The sequence below is a fragment of the Hemibagrus wyckioides genome, linkage group LG18 (genome assembly GCF_019097595.1).
Source record: "Hemibagrus wyckioides isolate EC202008001 linkage group LG18, SWU_Hwy_1.0, whole genome shotgun sequence".
Taxonomy (NCBI): Eukaryota; Metazoa; Chordata; class Actinopteri; order Siluriformes; family Bagridae; genus Hemibagrus; species Hemibagrus wyckioides.
In genome coordinates, this window is record NC_080727.1 from 3,908,584 (window position 1) to 3,934,387 (window position 25,804).

The following is a 25,804-nucleotide window of genomic DNA, read 5'->3' on the forward strand; positions in this document are numbered from 1 at the left end:
TTAACGCAATGCTGTAGATTATTAAAACGAAGGTGTAGAAACTTTTGTTTAGAGCAGGATTGCTCCTTCCTTCTCTCACTTTTGCTTCCTCTACATATTTTTCAACAACAAAAACAGACACACAGTTAAACACAGGTTTACTCAGTTGATTGTAGTGTTAGTGTTTGTTGTGATTATACTCTTCACTTTAAGACACAGTCTGATTAAATTCACCGTAGGAGGTCACCGGCTCCGGCTGATATCCTGAACTCAAGCCTGTCAAAGCCACAGCCACAGCCACAATCAAAGTCACACTCAGTGCTTTGGGGATGCAAATCAACACCCTACTTACCCCCGCACTCAACCCTCTCTCCCTGATCATATCTCTTCCAGACATCAAGGGATGTCCTTTTTGAAAGCATGAACCACGGGAACAACCGTCGTCTGATATCACCATAAGATATTTTTACAAATTGTAGACATTTTTAAGGATCCTGGTTTGACTGCTGCTGATTTGGGGATACTAAAACTTAATTGTGTTTACTTTGTCATTTCTTTATCTCTGTAATTTTCCATTCTCTCAAATACCAGTGTAACAAGACATTTGTATCACCAATTACTTGGCACTAAATTAGGGTTTTTTTGTGACCTACAGTATTAACTGTTATTTGGCTTTATAATGTGAAGTAATATACACCGATCAGCCATAACATTATGAACACTAACAGGTGAAGTGAATAAGACTGATGATCTCCTCATCATGGCACCTGTTAGTGGGTGGGATATATTAGGCATCAAGTGAACATTTTGTCCTCAAAGTTGATGTGTTAGAAGCAGGAAAAATGGGCAAGGGTAAGGATTTGAGCGAGTTTGATGAAGGGCCAAATTGTGATGGCTAGACCACTGGATCAGAGCATCTCCAAAACTGCAGCTCTTGTGGGGTGTTCCCGGTCTGCAGTGGTTAGTATCTATCAAAAGTGGTCAAAGGCAGGAACAGTGGTGAACCAGCGACAGGGTCATGGGTGTCCAAGGCTCATTGATGCACGTGGGGAGCAAAGGCATGATGGGCTGTTTCGACAGGAAACAGGGGTCCAACACAATATTGGACAGGTGGTCATAATGTTATGCCTGGTTGGTGTGTAATAAATAATACTAATACAGTTTTTTTTGTTTGTTTTTTTCCTTCCTTTTCTTCCCACGTACAGATCGCCTCATCCTTTTCTAAGTACAAACAGCCTTCAGTTCTCTAAATGAATTCGCCGTTGGAAATTGCTTAAGATTTTATCTGTAAAACTTCATGCTAACAATAACATGAATATTATTGTGGAATTTTTTTAATCTGATTCAGGTGGATTCTTTATTTAGACATAAATCACCGTCGCTGATTTTATCGCCTGCTTTCTCTTGATTCTCTTTTGCAAAAAAAAGAAGGGGCTTAATGTTATTGTCTCCATCTGTGTGTGTTTTTGTTTTTTGTTTTTACCTCAGGCAGGACATTCTTTAGATGCTAATGTGAAAGACCTGTAAACCTGGAGTGGCATTATATAACTAGTGAGACAGTTCTGTGTTAAGCTAGCTTGCTAGCTAGTGTAATGTTGCTACGCTGTTAAGTTTGTGGAATTCAAACCAGTATAAGACGCCAAGCATTTTTAACTCAGTTGTGCCTGCTCCAGCATTTTTCATAGATGTTAGCTTGGTGCTAGCCTAGCACTTTATTTCATGTATACCAGGATGTGGAAAAGGTTGTTTTTTTTTCTAGAACTAACGGGAAAAAGTCATAGTAAAATCAAGGTCTAAACCTATAAGCGTCTTTTATAAAAATCCATTTTCGATGCTGTACAGCTATCCTTTAAAACGTTGCAGAATGTTCTGGAGGGTTGCGTGATTTATTGTGTGGAAAATAAGCTCCGTACCTTTGGCACGATGGTCTGCTAAACACCCATACTTATGAACACGTTGTTTATTTCTGTTTTGTGGTGTATATTCATAGAAATATAACGGAATATTAGCTTTTGGATTTGTCACCTTTCCTGCTGTGACTCAAAGTCTTAAATGGGATGTCTGTCTTGACTTGGCATGAAGACAGGAAGTTGGCATTTGAAACGTATTAATCACTCCTTAGGTTTTATTTTAGGACATGTCCTTTTATTTTAGGACATGTGACTCGCTGCCACGTGCCTTGTTTGCTTGTTGGTTTCATTTTTCGTCTCATTTAGTACTTAGCACATGTCCAAGTGCCGCTTTCGGTTTCCTGTGATGATGCTTCTCGTTAAATAAATCCACAGAAGGACAGATTTTTGCCCTAAGCTTTTATTTGGATGCTTAATTTTGATTACTTTCATATTCTCTTTACATATTCTGTTTATTGAATTGAATTGAATTAAATATACTAGAAGCTTTGCGACATTTTGTCACTGATGTGATTCTGTCTTTATCATCAGGTTACCCTTCACACACACGAGTGTTTTAAGAGAATCAGCAGCACTTGGGTTATAGAGGGTGTGTCCAGTCTGCTTCGCTCATCCATTTCTTTTGACCCCCCCCCACACACACACACACACAAAAAGCCCACTTTACTATAAACTAAAGCCTAAGAGGGATTTGGGATGAGATGGAGAGGTTTACAATAAAGGGCAAAACAGATGTCCTCGATAATGAATTATGTAGTGTGTGTGTGTGTGTGTGTGTGTGTGTGTGTGTGTGTGTGTGTGTGTATGTCTTGTAACCACGTTGGCATTAATGCTGTACAAATAGCCGCTCTAAAAAACCTTACATAGCTTTTTACGTAAAACTCCGAATTAATGAATAAAAAAACATCTCACCACATTTATACACAATTTATCTTGTCGTCTCATGTCTGCTTTCAGATTGCACACAATTTCTCAGTAATAACCACAAACCTCTTCTGTAATCTTCCACTAAAGTGCACAGTCTTTTCCCAGCCCTTTATTCGAACTGGTTTCCAGTGATAAAAAAGAGAGACATAAATCAGGAGCGTAAAAATACTGTTTCACTTCTGAATATTAAAAATAAATCAATTTCATGTTCATATGTTTTAATCAAAACGAAACAAACCGTCATAAGAGAAGTTTGCATATGCTGGAAAAATTTGCTTTGTGTTTATAAATTTCCCGTAATTCCCATAAATATCGGGTAATTTCCATAAATATGGAAATAGCAAGACGTTATATCACTGTAGTGGAGCGATAAGAGTTGTGGAAAAAGCACAAAGACATTAACAATGATGCTCCCACATGTGCACACTGCAGCCCGCTGGCCCTAAAGCTAAAGAGCAACGGCCATCTGCGGGGATCTGGGGGAGGATAAGACGGAGCCGGGGAGCGGAGGAAGAAAGCGGTGTGATGGAGGACAGTGGGAATAGATGGACAGTAGAGATACGAGGTGGAGGATGGGCTTTATGGTGATAAGGGTTCTGTGAGTCACATTCATGCAGCAGAGATCTTATTCATCTTGCTTCCTATGTCCACACACACACACAGCTGCCACGGATGACTAGATGTCTGTAGCGAACGTAGGCGCACATCTACAGCGTGCTAGTAAACAAAGCGTAAAATGCAAACACACACTGGATAATTCAGAGAGAGAAAAAAACGAGAGTATCGCTTTCCATAAGTGAAAGCGTTGAACATGCTGCTTTAAAGAAATGTCATCATTTCATCATGTAGTGTATACTGTAACATCCCTCATCCCTAGGGCTGCTATCAGGTTACTCTTACTGGCATAGCAGATCATCCATTAGCAATTCAATCTCACTGTTAGGGTGTGGGTGTGTGTGTATTTCACTGTTTCAGTGTGGGTGTGTTTCTGTGTGAGTGTGTGTTTGTGTATTACGGTGTGTGCATGTGTATGTGTTTCATTGTGTGAGTTTGTGGATGTATTTCAGTGTGTGTGTGTGTGTTTTAATGTGTATTTCAGTGTGGGTGTGTTTCAATGTGGTTGTGTTTCTGTGTGTGTGTGTTTCATTGTTTGGGTTTGTCGGTGTATTTCTGTGTGTGTGTGTGTGTGTGTGTGTGTATTTCAGTGTTTCAGTTTGGTTGTGTTTCTGTGTGAGTATGTGTTTCTGATTTTGTTGTGTGTGTGTTTCAGTTTGTGTATTTCTCTGTGAATGTGTGTATATTTCAGTGTGGGTGTATTTCTCTCTGTATATGTGTGTGTGGGGGGGTGTATTTGTGTGTGTGTGTGTGTGTGTGTGTTTCAGGGTGTGTTTCAGTGTGTGTCAGTTTCAGGGTGTGCGTTCCAATGTATGTGTGAGTTTCAGGATTTTTTTCAGTGTGTGTGTAAGTTTGTGTGTGTGTGTGTGTGTTTCACTGTCTGTTCGTGTAACATTTAGAAAAAATTTAATCTTTTAACTGCATCAAGTGCCCTAATGTGCCATATGTTATGTCTTCACATAAGAGGTCTTCACTGTAAGACCTCTTCTAATAAACTCACCAGCTCTCAGGAGCCTTTGTAATAGATTATGTTGTAACAAGCGACAAAAAATAGAATTCAAATAAATAAAATAAAAATATAATAAAAATTAAAATAAAATTTTACTTAAATGTATAACTTAAAAAAAAAAAAATTAGTCTGCTGTCACAGGGTTGTTGGCTGACCATCATATTTATTTATTTTTATTTATTAATTTTGTTTGCTGATTACTCATGTTGCAGGACCTAAAAATTTGTTTCGAGAAAGTAGATCAGAGATGAGAAAAGTGAGCAAATATCATTCACGATGGAAGACATAGCTATTAAATAGTAGCTAGATGATTTTTTTTGGCTACGTCTTTGGCTACGTTTTTCTAAATCAATGGTCATTTATATGGTTATAATACATATTTGTTCATGCATACTGACTAGTATGCAGAAAATACAGAATCATACGCAAGTTCAACAATATAAACCAAATTCCTTGTATTGCAGAAAGTTTTGGGACACCCCTCCAAATCATTGAATTCAGGGGTTGGACTTGGCCCCTTAGTTCCACTGAAAGGAACTCTTAATGCTTCAGCTTCATACCAAGACATTTTGGACAATTTCATGCTCCCAACTTTGTGGAAACAGTTTGAGGATGACCGCTTCCTGTTCCAACATGACTGTGCATCAGTGCACAAAGCAAGGTCCATAAAGACATGGATGGGTGAGTTTGGTGTGGAGGAACTTGACTGGCCTGCACAGAGTCCTGACCTCAACCCCATAGAACACCTTTGGGATGAATTAGAGCGGAGACTGTGATCCAGGCCTTCTCGTCCAACATGACCTGTTGACAAGGCCTGACCTCACAAATGCACTTGTAGAGGAATGGTCAAAAATTCCCATAAACACACTCCTAAACCTTGTGGAAAGCCTTCCCAGAAGAGTTGAAGCTGTTATAGCTGCAAAGGGTGGACCAACTCCATATTACATTCATGTGCATGTAAAGGCAGACGTCCCAAAACTTTTGCCAATATCGTGTATTTTTCCTGGTTAAACACTTGCTGAAACATGGTGTAAATGGCTTGTTGTTCCATGTACGCTGGTTTATTGCTATATCAATATTTTACCGTTGAGTAACTTCAATATAACCTCCACCTTTTGGTGTGGAGAGTTAATTCCTTTCACGCAGGACATCATGGAGTCAGTATTAAGCAGTATACAACAATACCACCAGCATAACATCACCTTTTTTTTTTTATTTACACAAAGACATGTAGTTCTACCCAGTAGCTAGATTTGAACGTACCCCCAAATCCTCTGTTTCTTTTTCTCCTTTTTCTTTTCCCTCTTGAGACCTGTAGGCTGGAGCGTAGCGTTCCGTATAGTCAGAATGAAATTAGCAGCTTGTGCTGAGTGAAAGTAGGTCACTTGACTTGATGAGGATAACAGGACGCAATGACAAAGACAAAGAAGAAGAAAAACGCTTTAGGTCATACAGTTAAAAAGACATGGTATGCATGGAGACAGTGAGCGGGGGGAGAGAAAACCAAACAAACATCAAAACATGCACAGGAATTCTCCAGACATGGATTTTATTTAACGAATATGTCAGATTTCTGACATGATTGTGTTCTGTTGGATTTTTTCCTGGCACATGGCTGTGTTTTGTGGGCGAGAGTCTTGTCAGGCCTGGATGCTGCCCTTTTAGTTGTGGGCTATAAGAATGTAACCTTTCCCCCAGACAGACAGAGTTGTGATTGTGTCGCTGAATGTCGTGACCCCATCAGAGCAGGAAAATATGGGAGATTCTGGTGTGGGTTACCAAAAGGTCTTCACATAAAAAAATACACAAATAATAAGAAGAATCTGGTATCTGATTTCTTTTTATAGTATGTCAATGATTAACATTCTATGTCTATTCTAAACACAATGTCCTCATGTTATTGTGTCATTTTGCACTAAAGTTCATCTATGTCTTTCTTGTGGTCCAGATGGTCCATTCACGGGCACCCCTCCCACTTACGGTTACGACGCAGACCGGGCCGAAGAGCAGCGACGTCACCACGATATCCTGCCCTACATCGATGACTCTCCATCGTCCTCGCCGTACCTCAGCTCCAAGAGCCGCAGCAGCAGAGACACTCTGTCCTCCGGTTCCCTCGAGTCCGCCAAGTCTGTAAGTGTGCTATAACACACGCAGCTTAAAGTGCTCAGCTAGCACAAAATCAGCTCATGCCAGGACATTAAGTTTTTCCGTCCTGCTGATTAAACAATAATATGTAAATTCCCAGTTGGTAAAGTATGGTGTAAAAATGCTGGGTTACACTATAGCACCCAACGTCGAGAATAAAAAATAATGAAGGGAAAGTGAGACAGGTAACGTAATGAAAAGTGGCAGACACGTGAAGAGTCACCCGGTTAATAAGCTTATGTTATGTTGAGATGGTCAGCGTTGATGTCGCTAGAAATTACGATACTTTTCAGTCTCAGTTTTTGCATTTAATAGCTTTACAGAAATCTGGATCTGTAGTGAGTGTTCTAGTGGTGAGGAAAAACACAGGAGTCTTCATTTAATAGATGCCTTTATTATTATTATTGCCACACATACATTACAGCACAGTGGAATACTTTTCTTCACATATCCCAGCTGAGGAAGTTGGGCAGCTATGATGCAGCACCCCTGGAGCAGAGAGGTTTAAGGACCTTGATCAACTGCCCAACAGTGGCAGCTTGGCAGTGCTAGGGCTTAAACTGCAACCTTCTGAACAACAACCAGAGCCTTGAGGTACCACTGGAGCTACCACTGCCCCCCAAAAAAAACTCCTACCAGTGAAAAGACATACACTATATTGCCAAAAGTTGTGGGACACCCCTCCAAATCATTGAATTCAGGTGATGCTTTTCAGGGGTTGGGCTTGGACCCTAATGCTTTTAGCATACCAAGACGTTTTGGACAATTTCATGCTCCCAACTTTGTGGGGGCAGTTTGGGGATGACCCCTTCCTGTTCCGACATGACTATTCACCAGTGCACAAAGCAAGGTCCATAAAGACATGGATGAGTGAGTTTGGTGTGGAGGAGTCCTGACCTCAACCCCATAGAACACCTTTGAGATGAATTAGAGCGAAGACTGTGAGCCATGCCTTCATGTCCAACACTGGTGCCTGACCTCACAAATGCATTTGTAGAGGAATGGTCAAGAATTCCCATAAACACACTCCTAAACCTTGTGGAAAGCCTTCCCAGGAGAGTTAAGCTGTTATAGCTGCAAAGGGTGGGCCAACTCCATATTACATTCATGTGCATGTAAAAGCAAATGTCTTAAAACTTTTGGCACTATAGTGTATGTAATCATGTTGTGTGAACGCTGACTCAAAGAGGGATTTAGATGATCAAGTTACTGTGGAGTTTGTTTAATTATTGTTAATTTCTGCGATCACAGAAACAAAACATTGTGCTTGTTAAACCTTTTATAGCATCCAGACAATATTGTGTTAATCTAAAACCCTTCAGATTAGAATTGAAAAAGTAATTCTAATCTTCTTTTCCGATTTCTTGTGAGTTACATAATCAGATTGTTCCTAATTTATAATTCTCTTCATTAGGAGTGACCACATCGTTTGTGGTCTAGGTGAAGAAAAGCGATTTAGCTGCGATAGCTACGCAGTCTGTAATTACATCTGAGGTTAAAAATATCAGCTGTCAGATTTACGAATGCAGTGCTCCGAAGGTGGGAGGAAAACTCTATACGCTATCTCTGTGCTCAGTGAGTGCCCTTTGACCCCTGGATTTAGCTCCCACATGGCTTTTAATTAACACCGGCATGCAGACTATCTGCAGCTCCTACGCGTTCACATGTATATCATGAACATGTTGGTCTAATTTATAGACCTAGGCAAGGCCAGGTGTGTAATAACATGGATTTGCAAAGGGATTCGCTGAGGGGAAAGAAAAAAAACGTCTGGGGTTCGAGGCCTGCGAAGAATCTTAAAAGAAATTAAAATAAAAACATGTGCATGCAGTAAACTAGAGGGAGGAATATAAAATCAGACGCTCGTACATCCACTCTAGCCCTTTTTTCCTCTTCGTACTCGATGAGGCATCGTCAGCTCCATTTGAGTCATTTTTGATACTTGTGGTCTCATCTTCCAGACAGCGTGAAGTGATTCTTATGAGCAGATTTATTTTAATACTCGCCACGCAAATTCCCCTCTTCCTGCAAATTCCCCTCGCCTTTTTATTTGATCCCTTCCTTATCGTTTATTGCTGAAATAAAATCCTCACACAAGGCTTTGTCCATAATCAGACAAAAATGATATTATTATTATTGAATAAAGTCTGAAGTCTAAGGTTTGTGTGTGTGTGTGTGTGTGTGTGTTTCTTCTTTTTAATTAGCTCGGAGATTTGTGCCCAGCCAAACCTTAAAAGGATTTTAATAAACGTATGGATGAATTATAGATGATAAATGTGGATATGGACAGACTGCCCGAGGAGAGCAGGCTGCTCTCCGAACATTAGGAATAAACACAAGCTTCGTTTCTTCTTCTTTTTCGTCGTCGTTATTTTTCAGTGCTGCTGATTTTTCTGTTCCGGTTTGAGTCTTGATTGTTGATTCGTTTTGGCCACGGTGCTGGCTGTTAATTCATATCGCAGGTTTATATTAAGGCACTTGTTCTAACATGTGTCGTTGCTATGGTAACAGCGCACACAGGGACTTGTATAATAGATGCTCCGTATAAAAAGATTTAACGAAGTAGAATTTTTTTAGATGATGAACGTTTTTGGAAGAAGTCTCCAGTGTCAGCACTTCATACAGATTCTCAGTAACATGACAAGCTGATACGCCTGCAGAAAAGACGAGTCAGTTTGAATTTCCTCTGTTTGTGTGTGTGTGTGTGTGTGTGTGTTTGAGAGTGTTTGTTTTTATGATTTTTTTGTGTCTGAGTGTGTGTATGTGTTTGTTTTTGTGATTTTTTTTGTGTGTATGCATGTGTGTGTGTCTGTATGAGTGAGTATGTATGTTTGTGTGCGTGTGTGTGTTTGTTTTTGTGATTTTTTTTATTTGTGTGTGTATGCTTGTGAGTTTGCTTGAGCATGGATGCTTATAAGTGTGTGTGTATGCCTGTGGGTGTGTGTGTGAGCGAGTGAGTGTGTGTGTGTGTATCTAAATAATGTTTCATCTCTCTGTTCAGGCGGACCTGGACCTGGAGAAAGGTCTGGAGATGCGCAAGTGGGTTTTGTCTGCCATCCTGGCCAGTGAGGAGGTCTACCTCAGCCACCTGGAAGCGCTGTTACTGGTAAGAGCTTATAAGGTGTATTACATGTCCTGTGTTATTCTATAATATTGTGATTATGAGCAGAATTAAAATCTTTTCTGTGGCTAATGAGTTTGCATGATGTTAAACCACTAGGTATAAGCTTCGCACCCCTATTGATACACCAAACATAATCAACTACATTTAGTGAAAAAAAAAAATTATATAAAAATTTTGTTTTGGCCAAAACCCCATTATCTGGTTAATCACATTACTGTATAGAGAGTGTGATAAGCATGATTTCCTAAATGAGCGGAAATGAAGGCTGCCTCGTGTCACTGCAGTCAACATCACATAGAAAGAGCAGCCATCTTCAGTGATGCAACTGTGTGTGTGTGTGTGTGTTTGTGTGTGTGTGACTGAATTAATGCAAACATGCCTATGTCTGGCTGAATGTTTTTTTTAAAATGGAAATTTCCTTGGGATTGCATCATATGACCATCCCCTTAAGTGTCAAGTTTTAACTTTTTAATTAAAATTTACACAACCATAACAGACATTAGGCAATTTTTACACTGATTTTTACACTGATAGACATATGTAGAATATTCCTATACATAACGAATAATTTCCTGGGAAATATTACGGGGAATTGAGTTTGCACAAAAAAAACCCTGGTTAATTCCAATCCAAGCATTTCAGATCTGTTTAAAAGTTTATCTCAAAAAATCTTTATCTCACATCTAAACGAACGAGCAAATCCACCGATTTAACGATTGAACGTTATAGCAAACTTCCCTCCGGTTTTATCCCTCAGCCCATGAAACCACTAAAAGCTGCGGCCACCACGTCCCAGCCGGTCCTGACCATCCAACAGATCGAGACCATCTTCTTCAAAGTGCCTGAACTCTACGAGATCCACAAAGAGTTCTACGACAGCCTCCTTCCCAGAGTGCAACAGTGGAGCCACCATCAGCGTGTAGGAGACCTCTTCCAAAAACAAGTGAGTTACATTCCCTTGTCTTGGATCTGATTTTGATTCAAAGTGACCCAGCAGCCCTGGGATAATATTAAAGTCAGCGGTGTTAGTGTGAGACAAACGGAAACCTCACTGAGCCAAAAAACCAGAGCGAGCCTGTTTCACATAAACGTAGATGAAGAGATTCTGTTCTTCCACAACCCACTGGGCCTGAATCATCTTTAACAGCATTCTGGAAAAGTCTTAATGAATAGCAACTTATTTCTTCGCTTAAAGCTACTCTGTAGTATGTGCTGTGTCTGCATTACACACAGGGGATTGTGGGTAGTACGATGGCATGTTGTCACAATGCCATCTTCTGCACCCAGGCAGCTTTGATGAAAGAAACACTGTGTGCTTTGTGTTTCAGGAAGAGGACTATTAATAGAGTCATAGAGTACGAGGACTGTGAATCCCCTGATCTCTCTATCCTCACTTTTCTCTCGCTTCACTTCTCTCTCGCTCTCTGGATGCTGAGAGTTTAGTGTCCTCGTTCTTCTTATCAGGGCAGATTGTGCTTTATTCTACATTTCTTTGGTGTAGTTTGTAAATGTGTATGAGTGATGGAGAAAGTTAATTTCTGTTCATTCGGTCCATTCTGAATGTCTCACTCGAGGTTGTGGCTCATCTCTATGGTTTATAGTAAAGCTTAGTATTCTGCGTACAGTAGAGGAGCTTAGGGTCATTTCCGGTCAGATTTGCCATATGTTTCTGTCGTTACGAGGCAGTTTGTGAAGGCGGACTAGATAACGAAAGCGTCCTGTGTCAGCAGCAGATAGCACTGCTGCCTGATGGTTTCTGTCCAGCCTTCATATTCAGCTGTTACCTCGCTTGTCGTTTGTATGTGTATTTGCATTCGTGCATTTGTTATTCGCTGAAAGTGATTCCACCTTCCTTCTCCTCAGCCCAAGCTGATCCCCATTCACACAAGTGGGCTTACAAACAATTCAGCATGTGTAGTAAAGTAAGCATCCTGCCACAGCTTGGATTACTTTGCCAGCAGACTCAGTCGGGGAGTCTGCCGAGCCACATGTTCTGCTCGGCGCCCTAAACAGATTATCACAGAGGAAGTTCTTGAGGCCCGCACTACATATCGATTTTGGCCCGAAGCAGCCATTTCTGCTCAGCATGGATGGGATTGTGGATGCCTTCTAATTTTCTTTTGCTCTTAGCCCTCCAGTAACGGTAGGAAAAAGGGTTCAGTCGGAGTAGGGTTTTAGAGCATGAATCAGGGTTATGTTTGGGGCAGACGGGCTGGGTCATGGCAAGGTGAAACTGATGCCTCAGGGAAGTGAGATTCTCTAAAACAAAAGTGCCAAGCCAAAACTTTTTAAAGTCACCCAACACTTTTCCTTGGACATTCCACAAAAAGGCATTGGACAAATTTAAGGCATTTAAACACCTGCACTTTTCCTCTAACTGGGAAATAATGAATATGTAAAGAAATGCATTATAAGTGTTTTTATAACTGTATGCTGTAATAACATGTGCTAACATGCGTGTAGTGCTTAATGTAGACCCATTATGATTGCTCATAAGCTCATTCTTTTTTTAAATTATTATTATTTTTTATTTTAGTTTTTAACATTTTGTGAGGAAAGAAATGCTGTTATTTATTATTTTATTAAGTTTTCTACGCATGTTTATTGTCTTTTCTCTTAATGCAGACCAGATAATTAACATGTGCTAACGTGGTAGAATTTCTGACAGGATTTTGAACTCATACTCATAAATGTTAATACAGTTCACTGCAAATGCAAGCCAGCTAGCTAACATGAGCTAACCTGACAGGATATCTGAGAGGATTTTAGCTCATACTAATAAACGGTATTAAGCCTCACTGATAATATTAGCTATCTAGCTCAAATGAGCTAATCTGACAGAATTTCTGACAGGATTTTTAGCTCATACTAATAAATGATATTAAGCCTCACTGATAATATTAGCTAGCAAGCTCAGATAAGCTAACCTGACAGACAGGAAATTTAGCTTATACTCATAAATGTTGATAAGGATCACTACTAACATTAGCTAGGTAGTTGACATGAGCGAATCTGACAGGATTTTTGAGCGGATTTTTAGCTCATAGTAATAAATGAATAAATGGTAATAAATAATGTCACTGAAATGATCTAACTAGACAAGAGCTAACCTGACCGGATTTTTGAGGTGATTTTAAGTTAAATGCATAAATGTTAACTTCAATATTAGCTAAATTGCTAGGATGTATTAGAAACATTTGATCAGTAGATAAAACCTCCCCTTGCTTGAGCTTTTTCTAGGTGTGTAGAATTGTATTAAACACATAAATTAGTGTTAATTATTAGTTTTTAAATACAAAGGACATCTGATTGTAGCTCCTATCTGTGTACTCGATTCTGCAGCTGAAGCATTGCAAATGACTCTGGTTTTTCTCCGTGTCTTCGCGCACACACACATTCAGTGACACACACACTAACAGATGAAGCCCTTTATTATCCCAATGTATATTTGTGTTTAAGGAGATTGATTGGCCCCTTAAGCTGAAGAGGGATGAATTGCAGCACTGAATTAGATTTTCAGATGTGCCAGTTGTACCCATTAATTGCGCAGCCTGCGCTGGGCCTCGGTGCCATGAAAACTGCCCCAGGCCTTGCAGCTGAGCTCGGTGGTGGCCCAGCGGATCGGATAGCGATGATACTGACTCATCTGTCCACCTGGGGACGTCCACGTGGATCATTTGTTACTACTTAGTCTCACGCACTACATCACCGTAGCACAGCAATTCTTACTGAGTGTGGCTCCTTTTCCAGTTTTGGATTATTTTATTAAAATTTTTCATGTACAGTAAAATGAAGCAGCATATCACGAGATATCCGAAATCACTGGTAATATCGAACCCACTTTGGTCAGAAGATTCAGTTCTTGAATTCAAGCAAACGTTTAAAAGTTCTGTGGCATTTTTTCCAACACAATTTTATAATTTTGTACTTTTGCCACAAAAAGTGTTTTTTGTGTCTCAGTACAGGTTTTACTTATGTTCTATCTAGAGAATAAAAGGCAAAGCTAATCATAATGTTCATTATGTTCCCAACAGTGCTGTCAGGTCAACAGAATACACAAATAATTGTTAACCACTATGAATATCATAACAATCATCAGGCAAAATCTCATCATGACTGTTTTTTTTTCACGTGCAGGCAAGTCAGCTAGGAGTGTACCGGGCGTTCGTGGACAACTACGAACTAGCCGTGGAGACGGCAGAGAAATGCTGCCAAGCTAATGCACAGTTCGCCGAGATCTCCGAGGTAACAGTTTTCAAATTAAAGGTCTTTTTCTTACTTATTCAGGCAAGGCTGAATTCTCTAATCTGTCTTGCACCCTACCCTGGGATTCCTCCCTCACTGTGAGTATTGAGAGATATACATGAAACCTTAGGTGTGGAAAACAGAGCTCTTCAGTCCTCAGGGACTTGGCATGAGATTTTATGGCAAGCTAAATGCTAGAAGGAGAAAACGTTACTCGGTCTCAGTTCAGCCCACTCCAACCCCCCTGTATCGAGCGTCGTCATGCCAACTGATACTTCATCTAATACAGCGAGCCTGGCTCCCCCGGTCCCCTGACACCACCACTAGCCCGACGTTAGGATAATTGTGTTTAATGGGATAGCGGAGCAGAGAAAACCAAAAGGGATGCAAAGTGTTGCGTGGGTTTCGGAGCCACAAGCTTTGTGGTAAAATAACACTCTGATTTATCTGCATAGAGCAATAGAGTGGATCAGCTAATGTGAGCTTATTCATTCACACTTGACTAGCATTATGCAAGAACCTAACTGCAGACAGAGAGAAAAACAAAAGCTTAGTAGCTCAAATGCGACATCATAATGTTCATTCATGGCTTTACAATTATGAATAGTGTTGCACTGAATCATAAAATGAGATAAAAGTGTAATTTTCCTTATTTTGATAAATGCTTTAACAACAGTGCTAGCAGTTATCTTGCTTAAAGTAAAGATTGTGTCTTGTTCCTACATGGTCTGGTTTAATGAATACTTTTCAAATAATTATCTATTTAATGGGGTAATGAGTGACAGGAAAGATTGTTAATCATTCTAACAGTGAATCACTTTTTATTCTGTCCCTGTAGAACCTGAAAGTCCGAAGTACCAAAGAGTGCAAGGACCAGATAGCCAAGTACTCCCTGGAAAGTAAGACCTCTTATGTGTTCTTATGTTGTTGTTTTCATATTGTGTAGTAATTTGCAAATACCTAAAATACCTGAAGATCAGAAGGAAAGTTACAGGGACCAGAGAGCTATAAGAAGAAGTATATCTCAGACCCAACATACATACCTGTCTGTTTCACCTGGTCACTTTTAAAGTGTCTTGTGATCACTGCAATGAAAAAGCTGTCCTGATTAATCTCTGTATGCCCCTGTGTGCCAGCTCTCCTTTATAAACCAGTGGATAGAGTAACAAGAAGCACACTAGTTTTACATGTAAGTTATACTTGTTTGTTTACTCCTTAGTTTATATTTTTCATATTCATAATGAATATGAACAAAACAAAAATGTAGATTCAAATCAAGGTGTGTGTGTGTGTGTGTTATAGGATCTGCTAAAGCACACACCCTCAAGTCACCCGGATCACCCCCTCCTCCAAGATGCCCTTCGTATCTCGCAGAACTTCCTGTCCAGTATCAACGAGGAAAGCACACCACGCCGTCAATCCATGACCGTGAAAAAGGGCGAGGTGAGTGTGGGGAAAAATCAGATCATTCTGTCCAAGCCTGACCCGAAATACAGCAAGAATTTGTTTTTAGTTGCTTGGTACATGACTCGAAATGATCTCCAGTTATTGTGATATCACAGGATACCGACAGTGAGACAGGGAATGTCCTTGTTGACAACAGAAGAGAGAGAAACATCATGAGATTAGCCGATTAGAGCTCAGGCCTCCTGAAATACATTCCTTTCATAAGAATGAATCTCACACATAGACACATACATGCAAATGTCTATCTTAATTTCACACAGTTGGTCCCCCACCCCGTCATTCGTGCAGCAGGGACTCGTGGGAGTGTCAGACGAATCTCTGGAACTTGATGGACTGCGAGTGAAGGGTGGCGTGTAATGTGCCTTTAACGAGCCACCTCGCTCTGATTCGCATCGCATTTATTATTCAGGAGGCGGCCATCTCGTGAGGAGTTCTCCTTCACATATGCACGCACCCTCAATCACAAACCCTTATGTGGTCTCCGACAGAGGGAGAGCAAACTACTGATTAAATATTAATGATGTGTACATGAAGGGGTTTGATGTAGATCTCTGGTTGTTCTGGACCTCATTGTTGAACTCATTGTCTTGTTTAAGATGTTTGGATAAAGCTGTTTTGACCACATTTCACCTGACAAGGGGGATTTTTCTTTTTTTTTCTCCCTCAGAAAAAAATTCAAAAAACGGGTGCAGTCATGAGTAAGAGATTAAATCTTCGCCATGCCATCCAATGAATTGTCCACAGAAATACTGCTTTTTAAATTCCGTATAAAGAAAAAATGATGTAACCATGGTTTGAAAAAAAAAACATGCGCAGAAAAGGTGTTTACACTCAGGCCAAGAATCTCTGGGTGGGAGGGTCTGTTACGGAAGGCGTGGCTCTCTTCCCTGTCAATCAAAAGTGACACTAACCAGTCAGAGGTGTCTGTGAGGTTGTGTATGCGTATGCAAGTCAATTTTCCTATGAGTGTTATAGTTTGGCCTGCGATGTAGAATAAGTGATAAAATGCACGTATGTACATATGTCTGCCTCTTTGTTCAGAGATTGAGTTCAGGCCATAAAAATGATTTGTGCTTCATAAATTAATGCATATTTATCATCATGTTATGCAATAAGTTGTTACAAATGACTAGTGCTTCTCAGTGACCATCTCCTGTGGCAATCATGAGCAGGTAATAAACACCATATTGAAACCTTCCGCACTAGAATAACACAATATAGAAAATGTACTAAAAGTGCTATTTTTAAAAATAGGCCTAAATTCTTTCTTTTGGTTTGCAGAGAGAATATTCCAAATATTAATATTCTGTAAGATAAATATTGCAAATTTCAAAGATGCAAAGTCTTGCATTATGATAAAGCCATATCAAGCTTGTTCATATGCATGCATTGAGGAAACATATCCCCGTATCCCGACTATCTTACAGCGACATGTCAATAATTCCTGCAGAAAACGAGTGACTGAGCGAGGCGAGAGCTTGAGAGGACGCGGAGCCGAGCTTCGGAGACCCGCTCTGGCCACATGGGGGAAGGGGAATGCACAGAAGCTACTTAATTAAAATGCAAATGGAGCAGCATGTTTCTCTTCTGAAACTGCGCTGGCTTCTTTTAGTCATCGGGACCCTGTAAAGAGTGGGGGCATTAATGTTTAGTCTAGCACTACAAACACATACTTTTGTGCTTAATCTACACATTTTTGGCTATTCAAGTACACAAACCCTGCAGGCACACATATTATTAGGCTTGTTTGCTGCCATCTGTTCATGCACACAGAAAGCTTTGTTAGCTATGAAAACAAAAAATCGAGCTTGAAGGATGTATACATTTTTATACGCAGAGAAGCGTGCAGGTAAAACTAGGTCTTGGTGTGTACAGGTTCGTTCTTGTCAAACCTTATGATATGCATGATTAAGGAGTGGAGATGGAGGTTTAGATTAGTATCTTTTTAGATTTAATGCTTTCCTTTACACGCATATTTACACTAAACTATACTTCTATTACATTCCATTAATGCTATTTTTAAGGTTTGGTTTGTTGCCTTGTTCCAGGACACACACATTGCAATCACACACACACACACACACACACACACACACACACACACAACTTCAGAGAAATGCACTCCATTCTATCTATTCAAAAATTCTACAACTACAGCTGCCTGATGGATTGCATCAGATCTGTTTTTGTTTTGTTTTTTTATTTCAGTATCCACAAGAATTTCTGTACTGTACTGTACACACACGCACCCACACACATACATACACTCACACACACACCTACTTATAAATATGTAGGCCGCTGTTCTGCTGCATGTGAAGCTGCTGGGGAAAAATGAATTTTCTGAGGTTCATTTCATGGTTAAAGTGTGCTTGTAGTGAGCAATTTTTAAGCGACTTCTCTCGTCACGTTTCGCTAAAGGCAGGTTTTAGGAAAATGTCATGTGATGTGCAGAGACAGCTGGTTTGATGTGCACTCCTTACAAAAACGAGGGCGTCGCGTTCGCGGATGAAAACGAAAAGCCTGGAATAGATTACAACGTGCTGCTTGTACGTGGTGCTCACAAAAATATTTTTAATTCTGTAGTATACGCTGTGTAGACTTAAGCCAGCATTCTTTGTATATTCTTATGGTTATTAATGATATAATAAGTGGCTTTGAAGTGATCAGATAGTGTTAAAGAAGAAAAAGAACTTGTCTCAGTCTGTTTTATTTGTTTATTTGAAATGAGGCTTAAGTCTAATCAAAGTAAAGAGAAACACACAGACATGAAGCCTCCGGTGGTTGGTCCGAGCTGCATATTGGAAGCTCTTGCACTTTTAAACTACAGAGTGGATGGCTGCTGAAACCGGAGGGCATAATAACCTTAATTCTGTGTGTAACTGTGCTCTAAATCCCATCTGACTCGATGCAGGCTCTATGAATAGCCCTACCAAGAATACCTGCTTAAGTCAGGCGCCGATGACATCATTACTTCCTGAAAATGTGTTTGTTCCTCTTTTTCTTTTTCTTTTTTTCCTTTTTCTTTTCTCCCCCTCAGACCTTTAATGGAGGCCGAACATCACTAAGAGGAGTTTGAGATGAACTGATTTTAATCTCAGAATCTTCCAGAAGGGAGATTTTGGTTTTATTGGGTGATAGCGAGTGATGGCGCTTAAGTAGGTCTAAGAGGGATTGGATAATAATGATGAAGAGAGATAAAGTCTGCATGGAGCTTGTAGAGTTTTATTGAAGTCTGATTTTATTATTATTATTCTTTTTACGATCGTGTTAAAATGGATGCAGCTATTAACTGCTGTCGAAGCTATTTTGTGTTGGATCTATTGTTGGAAATATGGATCTATTGTCTCAGTTTGTAGTCAGAACTGTTAACCGTTAAATTAATTCATCGTTGATGGACGTGCATGTTTTACACACATGACTATGAAAGAGTGGAACTATAAACTATTTATTTATTTCTAAAAAAAAATTCCAAAAAAGTTTCAGGAACTAAGAAAAAAATTTGATTTTGAATATTTTTTATACTCATAAAATAATTCTGTTTATTAACCCCTTCATGGAGCTTTAAGCATATTATGTATATTGTTTTAATATATATTTTATATGTTTTAAATATTTATATTTACAGTGGTTGTTTTTTTTAAGCATCTTATTTAATAACTGTAAAAAAAAAAAGTTACTATAAAGTACAGTGAAACATGGTTATTTTCCTATAACAGCATGAAATGTTTTATTTCTCATATACCTCAGCAATTTATAAATAAATAAATAAATGACTAAATATATAAAGAACCGATGTTACCGAGAAACTTTATTTGGAAGAAAACAAATAGGAAAAAGCTTTGCCTCTGATTGTTACACAGCCCTGACACTGGAGACTCCTTACATAAATGCTACAAAAACATCATGTTCACTATACCAACAGTGCATTTGTTTATGTGGACTTTTAGCCATGTTTAAGTCGCTACTATAGAAGCAGTAACGTACTACAACAAACTCGTTAACAGAAAATTAATCAACACCTTCTGACCAATCGGGATCCCCGCTCAACAGCACTCAACAGTGCAACTGGAATGCGCTTTAAACCATGCTAGGAAATCGAGCAGTCAGATTTATCTTCTCACTATCACATGACTCGCTTTTCCATTAGTCTCAGTGGGATGTGTTAAGCTGGAGGAAAGCATGATCGTTTTTATAATTCCCTCTCAATTATTCAGCAACCACAGTTGAAACACTTTAATTGTGTGTCATGGCGGTTAGTGGGGACCAGAAGGCCTTTTGACTCGCAGTCATTTCTCGTGCCAGTTGGAACGGCTCGGTCTCATTACGCTGCCTGGGTGCTGGACTGAAATCAGGCCATCAGCGGGCTTTGTGTTTGAGCAACACATCTGCCATACTCTTTATGTGTGTTTCTATATATATTTATTTGTGTGTGTGTGAGTGTGTGTGTTTTCTCATTTCACCATCAGCCTGACACAGCTGCAAACACACAAACACACACATCACTACCCTGTACACATCCCATCATAGTCATCACTTGCTGTATGTGTGTGTGAGTGTGTGTGTGTGTTTTCTCATTTCACCATCAGCCTGGCACAGCTGCAAACACACAAACACACACATCGCTGTCCTGCACACTTCTCATCATATCCATCACTGGCTGTGTGTGTGTGTGTGTGTGTTCTTATTTCACCATCAGCCTGGCACAGATGCAAACACACAACCACACATATCACTGCCCTGCAGACTTCTCATCAGCCATCACTGGCTGTGTTTTTGTGTGTGTGTGTGTGTGTGTTATTCAGCTGTGTGTTCTGCTGCTGATGAAGACCGGACCTCGATGACATACTGTCTAGAAAATGTGGGGGGTGACTGCTGAGCTGGAAAGGAGGCAGGTAGCGGCGTCCTATTGGACGATCGGTTTGTGACGTCACCTTTTGTTGTCCCACTGCAGGGATGACGTGTTGTTGTACGAGCGCCGCTGTGAGAACAGTAGCCACAGGCTGTGTGTGTGTGTGTGTGTGTTCGTAGATGTGTTTTCACTTTCACACATTAGCCACCCATTCTGCTCTCGGGCTCTTTTATCGGAGCAGATGATACGGAGAGTTTACCTGCTTTAAAAATGCCACATGAGCTCATCTCAGGATCACACAAAGGCTCCCTGTACGCTGAGATTTAATGGCCTTTTTGGAGGCTTGGTGGCTGAGGAGTGAAAAACAACACTGCCACCTAATGGCAAAGCTCTTTAGTAAACAGTTAAAACATTTCAGCAGTCAAGCTCTGAAAAGTTCATGGAAGTATTTAGGACAAATGTGGTGGAGTAAAGAATGTTAGGGGTCACTTATGGCAAGTGTATTGCTCCTATAAAGCATCATCATATTAAGGGTTTGTACCATATGCCTGAGATATACATCCCAATTTATTCCACAATTCATTAATAGTGGATATTAAACTATGCTTTTTAAGTATATAGCAAGTTAAGCGGGTGTTATGTGAGGATCCTAAGGAATCTAGAGATGTACCAGCTTCATCAGTTGGATTTTGGACATTCACAGATAAGGACATGAGAACAACAATCTCCTAATCAATACACAAAATAAAATTCTACATATGTTGTATCTCCGTCACGGGGATCTGCTGGAGCTTATCCCAGCACACATTGGGGGAAAAGGCAGGTTTACACCCTGGACAGGTCGCCAGTCCATCACAGGGCCACATATAGACAGACAACCACACACACACACACACCCTATGGGCAATTTAGAATTACCTAATCAACCTAATGTACATGTTTTTGGACAGTTAATAGATATTTCTGAAGGAATGTTAATTGAAAACCAGTATAGGCTCAGCAGTTCCAGACAGTTGAGCATGGTTCGAAATTAGAGTGTGAGGTGGTACCTGGGAACTATTAGACACATGAGAATAAACTATATAATACATTCATAACGTGTCAATGTTTTATAGCAGAAGTGCTTTGCCTTGGCAGCTACAGTCACGCTTACTAGAGTAAGCCGTACGATACGTTCATAACGTGTCCTAGTAAACCATTGTCTCTTTATTATGCCTTATGAACATCCTCTTCTTGTTTATCGTGTGTTCAGAATCGGCAGCTGCTGAAGGATAGCTTCATGGTGGAGTTGGTGGAAGGAGCGAGGAAGCTGCGACACGTTTTCCTCTTCACTGACCTGCTGCTCTGTGCCAAGCTCAAGAAACAGATCGGAGGGTGAGAGACAAATCAAGCTGACATGAAGATCGAAAAATAGAATGAATGTCAGGATTTATTCAACTTTTCCGACATAGTATAAATAGTAAAGGTTATTTAAGATTTGTGTGTTTCCATGGAAATGATTCATTCATTCATGGTAAAAAGGAAATGAACAACTCAGACTGGAAACGCCATGTGACTGTCTGGTAATTACCATAATTGCCAGATAAGGAGAATGAATAATCATGCTGAATGATCATGAATTCAAAATCCTAAATTAAATGTATTCAAGAATTAATATAAAAAAAATTTTGAGGTGTTTTTCTCTTTTTCTTCATGAAAGAGGTCAGGAAGAATCTAGTGATCAATGAAGAGTAATACTTTATTCTTCATTAATTTGATCGTATCATAGATGTGGCTCATCTCTAGCAGGTTTAGCAATTTACAACTTGGGAAACACCAAAAGGAACTTGATAGCTATCTGATATAGCTAAGGAAGTGAAGGCAAAATGCTTGGAGCACACGAGAGCAAAATTCTTCAACACCAGGTGAAAGCACCTGTGACAGTCTTGTATATCCATGTCTTCCAGTTTTGTCCTTTATATCATTGATATCATGTCGCTGCTGTTTATTTCAAAGGTTGAGGAACAAAATCGATCCCCATTACCTGTCTGTTGTGTTTAAAGTCACATTAGTCTGTAAACCGAGCTCTCCTTTCTCTCTTATTAGATTCCAATGTATTTTCATCTCTAAATTTGATTATTTCTCCTCATCCTCCATGCTTCCTCTCTCTCTCTTTCTTGCTCTGTTTGCCTTTTTGTCCTCAGGAAGAGTCAACAGTATGACTGCAAATGGTACATTCCGCTGTCAGATCTGACCTTCCAGGCAGCAGAGGAGACGGAGCCCGTCCCGATCCCGCAGGTCCCGGATGAAGAGCTAGACGCCGTTAAGATCAAGATCTCTTCCCTCAGGAGCGAGATTCAGAGAGAGAAGGTACCAGGAATGAGCTTGTAAAAATCATCATTCTGCTTCAAATGTTGTTTTTTGGACATGGAAAAATGCTAGCATGATACTCAGGTACAGCTTGATTCCCCTTTTTTCCTCCATGATCCATTATATTTTTCTTTTGCTCCTTTAGAGAGCCAACAAGGGTTCGAAGGTCATTGACAGGCTGAAAAAGAAGCTGTCAGAACAGGAGTCCCTGCTGCTGCTGACGTCTCCCAACATGCCGCTGCGAGTGTATAACAGAAACGGCAAGGTGAGACACTCCATCACTGTCACCAGAACATCAACACAGTCCTTTTCGTGTCTCTGTAGCTCTATAAAATCAAATGTAGATGCTTTTATCCCCCAGCTGTATTTCTATTTTCTTTTGAGGCTACCAGATTAGGCCTGTTTACATCCTGTTTAATTAGTAGAGCTGGCAGATATACCTTAGTTTTAATTAGTTAGATTCCTTCTTATATTAAAAACAATTCCGGTCTCGTGTCATCTTGAAACAGTCTAATCTGGCAACCTGCTCTTCTGTCCGAATATGATCCTCCTCTTCTTCTTATTAAATTCACTTTGTTATAGAGCTACATGTTCCTGATCTCCTCTGACTACGAGCGTGCCGACTGGAAGGATATGATTCGCGAACAACAAAAGAAATGTAGGCAGCCATGTCGGCAAGACGCTCAACACAACAAATACACTATTAATCTCTTTTCATTCGCCAAATTTCTGACACTGTGTTGTTCATCAGGCTTTAAGAGTGTGTCCCTGACTTCCATGGAGCTCCAGATGCTCACCAACTCCTGTGTGAAACTCCAAACCGTCCACCACATCCCTCTGACTGCCAACAAGGAAGGTAATAGAGTCTGTCTTTGGCTATTAATTAAACACTAATTCTGCCTGTGATGGGAAATTAATCAATGATGATGTGACAAGATGCTTTGTGTTTCATTCTTTTTTACCAATCTAACAATGCCACACCATATGCTTTATATGTATTATCAGTTTCTAGCTATATTTAATGTTGGGAAATGTCCATTAAGCAAGTTTGTGACATCACACCATCACAAGAGAGAGATGTTATGTCATAGAAGCAAGAATTCGCCCTGTCTTTCTTATGTTGGAAAAAATTTTCTTGAGATTTAAGATTTCAGACTGTTACAAAGTGCTGACATTGGAAATGTGAAATGCTTTTTTTGACTATAAAAATAGTCAAATTGAATAAAAATATAATAAGAATAGAATTTAAAAATGGTATTTAAAAAAATAAAATGGAATTTAAAAATAAAATATAATAACATGTTATTATAGAAACGATGAGGTATTAGCATAGACTCATGCTCATTATTTTACTGGTGCAGCTCACAGTCAGCTGCCATTATAGAAAATTAAACACCTTCTTGTTCTTACAATTACGGTTTATACACCGGTGTAAATTGTGTTCTTATGATGTCTGTCTTTCTCCAGACGATGAATCACCTGGACTTTACGGCTTCCTGAATGTAATCATCCATTCTGCCTCTGGACTAAAGCAAAGCTTAAGTAAGTAACTCTGTTTGTTAAGGGTGGGAAAAGTCTGTTTTAAGAAATCCTGATGGTTATCTCTGTCTTCTCTCATTGTTATTTCACTCACTCCATGTCTCTCGTACATGGGGGATTATTCACATGGTCATGTTTTTCCTTTATTCTTAAAGTTATTGTTGGCTCTGAACCCAATCGATACCGGCTTCCTTGTCTTGTTGGTCCGAATTCCGAAGTGTGATTTCTTTTTCAGATCTGTACTGCACGATGGAGGTCGACTCGTTCGGCTTATTTGTGAACAAAGCCAAGACGCGTGTATACAGATACACTACAGAGCCCAAGTGGAACGAGGTGAGGATTCGTGGTTGTGATGCCGAGGCCTGACGTGACCTGAAGTGTTTTATTCCTCTTGTACCACACAAATCTGACAAATGTAGAATTACATCATATTTTTTTTTATCCATTTACAGTTTCATTTATATTTGTGCAACTTCTTGTGTTTAATCACAGTTAGTCCTAGAACCTTTTCTTTTTTCTTTTCTCTTCAAGTATTTAAGACCGTATTAATGAAGCTTGTTAGCACAAAATCAGAAAGGGCCACAAAATGTCCAGAAAACTTTTCCCTAGTGTAGTTACAACGCAGTGACACTGGAGACTCCTTCTAAAAGATATTCTCCTAACAATGAATTAATCCACACCTTCTGACCAAAAACATTCAAGAATTTTACATGGCTGTGGTTTCACATAAACAGATAAACTGTATTTGTATATAGAACACTATTTAGAACTTCTAGACACCTGATGTTAAGCTTTTGTAGTTTTATTTAGTTTCTTTAAGCAGCTGTGTTTGCTTTATAAATGCTACCGAGTGCAAATATTTTTTTCAGTCAGCAGGTTTCTCCCATTCAATATTTGCCAGTCTCTATTAGCCTGGGGACGAAATCATTTCAATATTTCCAACAGACACCACAGTTTGATATATTGTACTTTTCAAAGTGGCGATTTTTGATGCGAGAAAGTTGCACTATGGGTAATATCTTGCTCTTTTTTTTCCCTTCAGGAGTTTGAGATTGAGCTGGAAGGCTCTCAGATGCTGAGGCTGCTTTGCTACGACAAGAGCTACAATAAAACCAAGACGAGCAAAGAAGATGGAGAGAGCACGGATCGTATAATCGGAAAAGGACAAATTGTGGTATGACGATAGATCTCGTTGGCGTATGACATTTTATTACTCAGTATAAGACCTCAGATAGGTATACCTGTACCTGGTGAGACTCTTCTTGCTGCTATGAGCTTTACCTGTGAACAAAAATCATAAGGAACAAATGTTCTTCTGATGCTAGTAACCAGGATACCTAAGCATTTCCCGTCAGAATTTGTATTTTTAGCAGAAATGTATTTAATATGCTATCAAAATTGATAGCAGGGAGATTTTAGCAGGGAGATGTCTGATTTGTGGTCATATGGTCAGTTTTGGAAGTGCTGTGCACTAGAAATGCACTAGGTACGCTGTCGGAGATTTACATTTTGATGCAAACATTAGATCCGTTATTTTGTGTAATCAAGAACTTATGGAACATTGAAAATAAAATGAAAATAGGAGGAATAAATAAGAAAAATCATCGTACAGCTGGAAATAATGTTGTTTTTGCGTCTGT

At 39.7% G+C, this 25,804-nt stretch overlaps 1 protein-coding gene across 1 annotated transcript in view; it reads left to right on the top strand.

Annotated features, from left to right (window-relative positions):
• Positions 1-25,804, top strand: part of bcr (BCR activator of RhoGEF and GTPase) — a 68,197-nt gene that overhangs the window by 37,717 nt on the left and 4,676 nt on the right. The window contains exons 2-16 of the mRNA XM_058415668.1: positions 6,389-6,573; positions 9,590-9,694; positions 10,470-10,655; positions 13,850-13,957; positions 14,796-14,856; positions 15,094-15,146; positions 15,260-15,400; positions 21,529-21,650; positions 22,460-22,625; positions 22,771-22,890; positions 23,208-23,283; positions 23,377-23,481; positions 24,093-24,167; positions 24,400-24,497; positions 25,207-25,338. Coding sequence (XP_058271651.1) covers positions 6,389-6,573; positions 9,590-9,694; positions 10,470-10,655; positions 13,850-13,957; positions 14,796-14,856; positions 15,094-15,146; positions 15,260-15,400; positions 21,529-21,650; positions 22,460-22,625; positions 22,771-22,890; positions 23,208-23,283; positions 23,377-23,481; positions 24,093-24,167; positions 24,400-24,497; positions 25,207-25,338 — 1,733 coding nt within the window. The remainder of the gene's footprint in view (positions 1-6,388; positions 6,574-9,589; positions 9,695-10,469; positions 10,656-13,849; positions 13,958-14,795; positions 14,857-15,093; positions 15,147-15,259; positions 15,401-21,528; positions 21,651-22,459; positions 22,626-22,770; positions 22,891-23,207; positions 23,284-23,376; positions 23,482-24,092; positions 24,168-24,399; positions 24,498-25,206; positions 25,339-25,804) is intronic.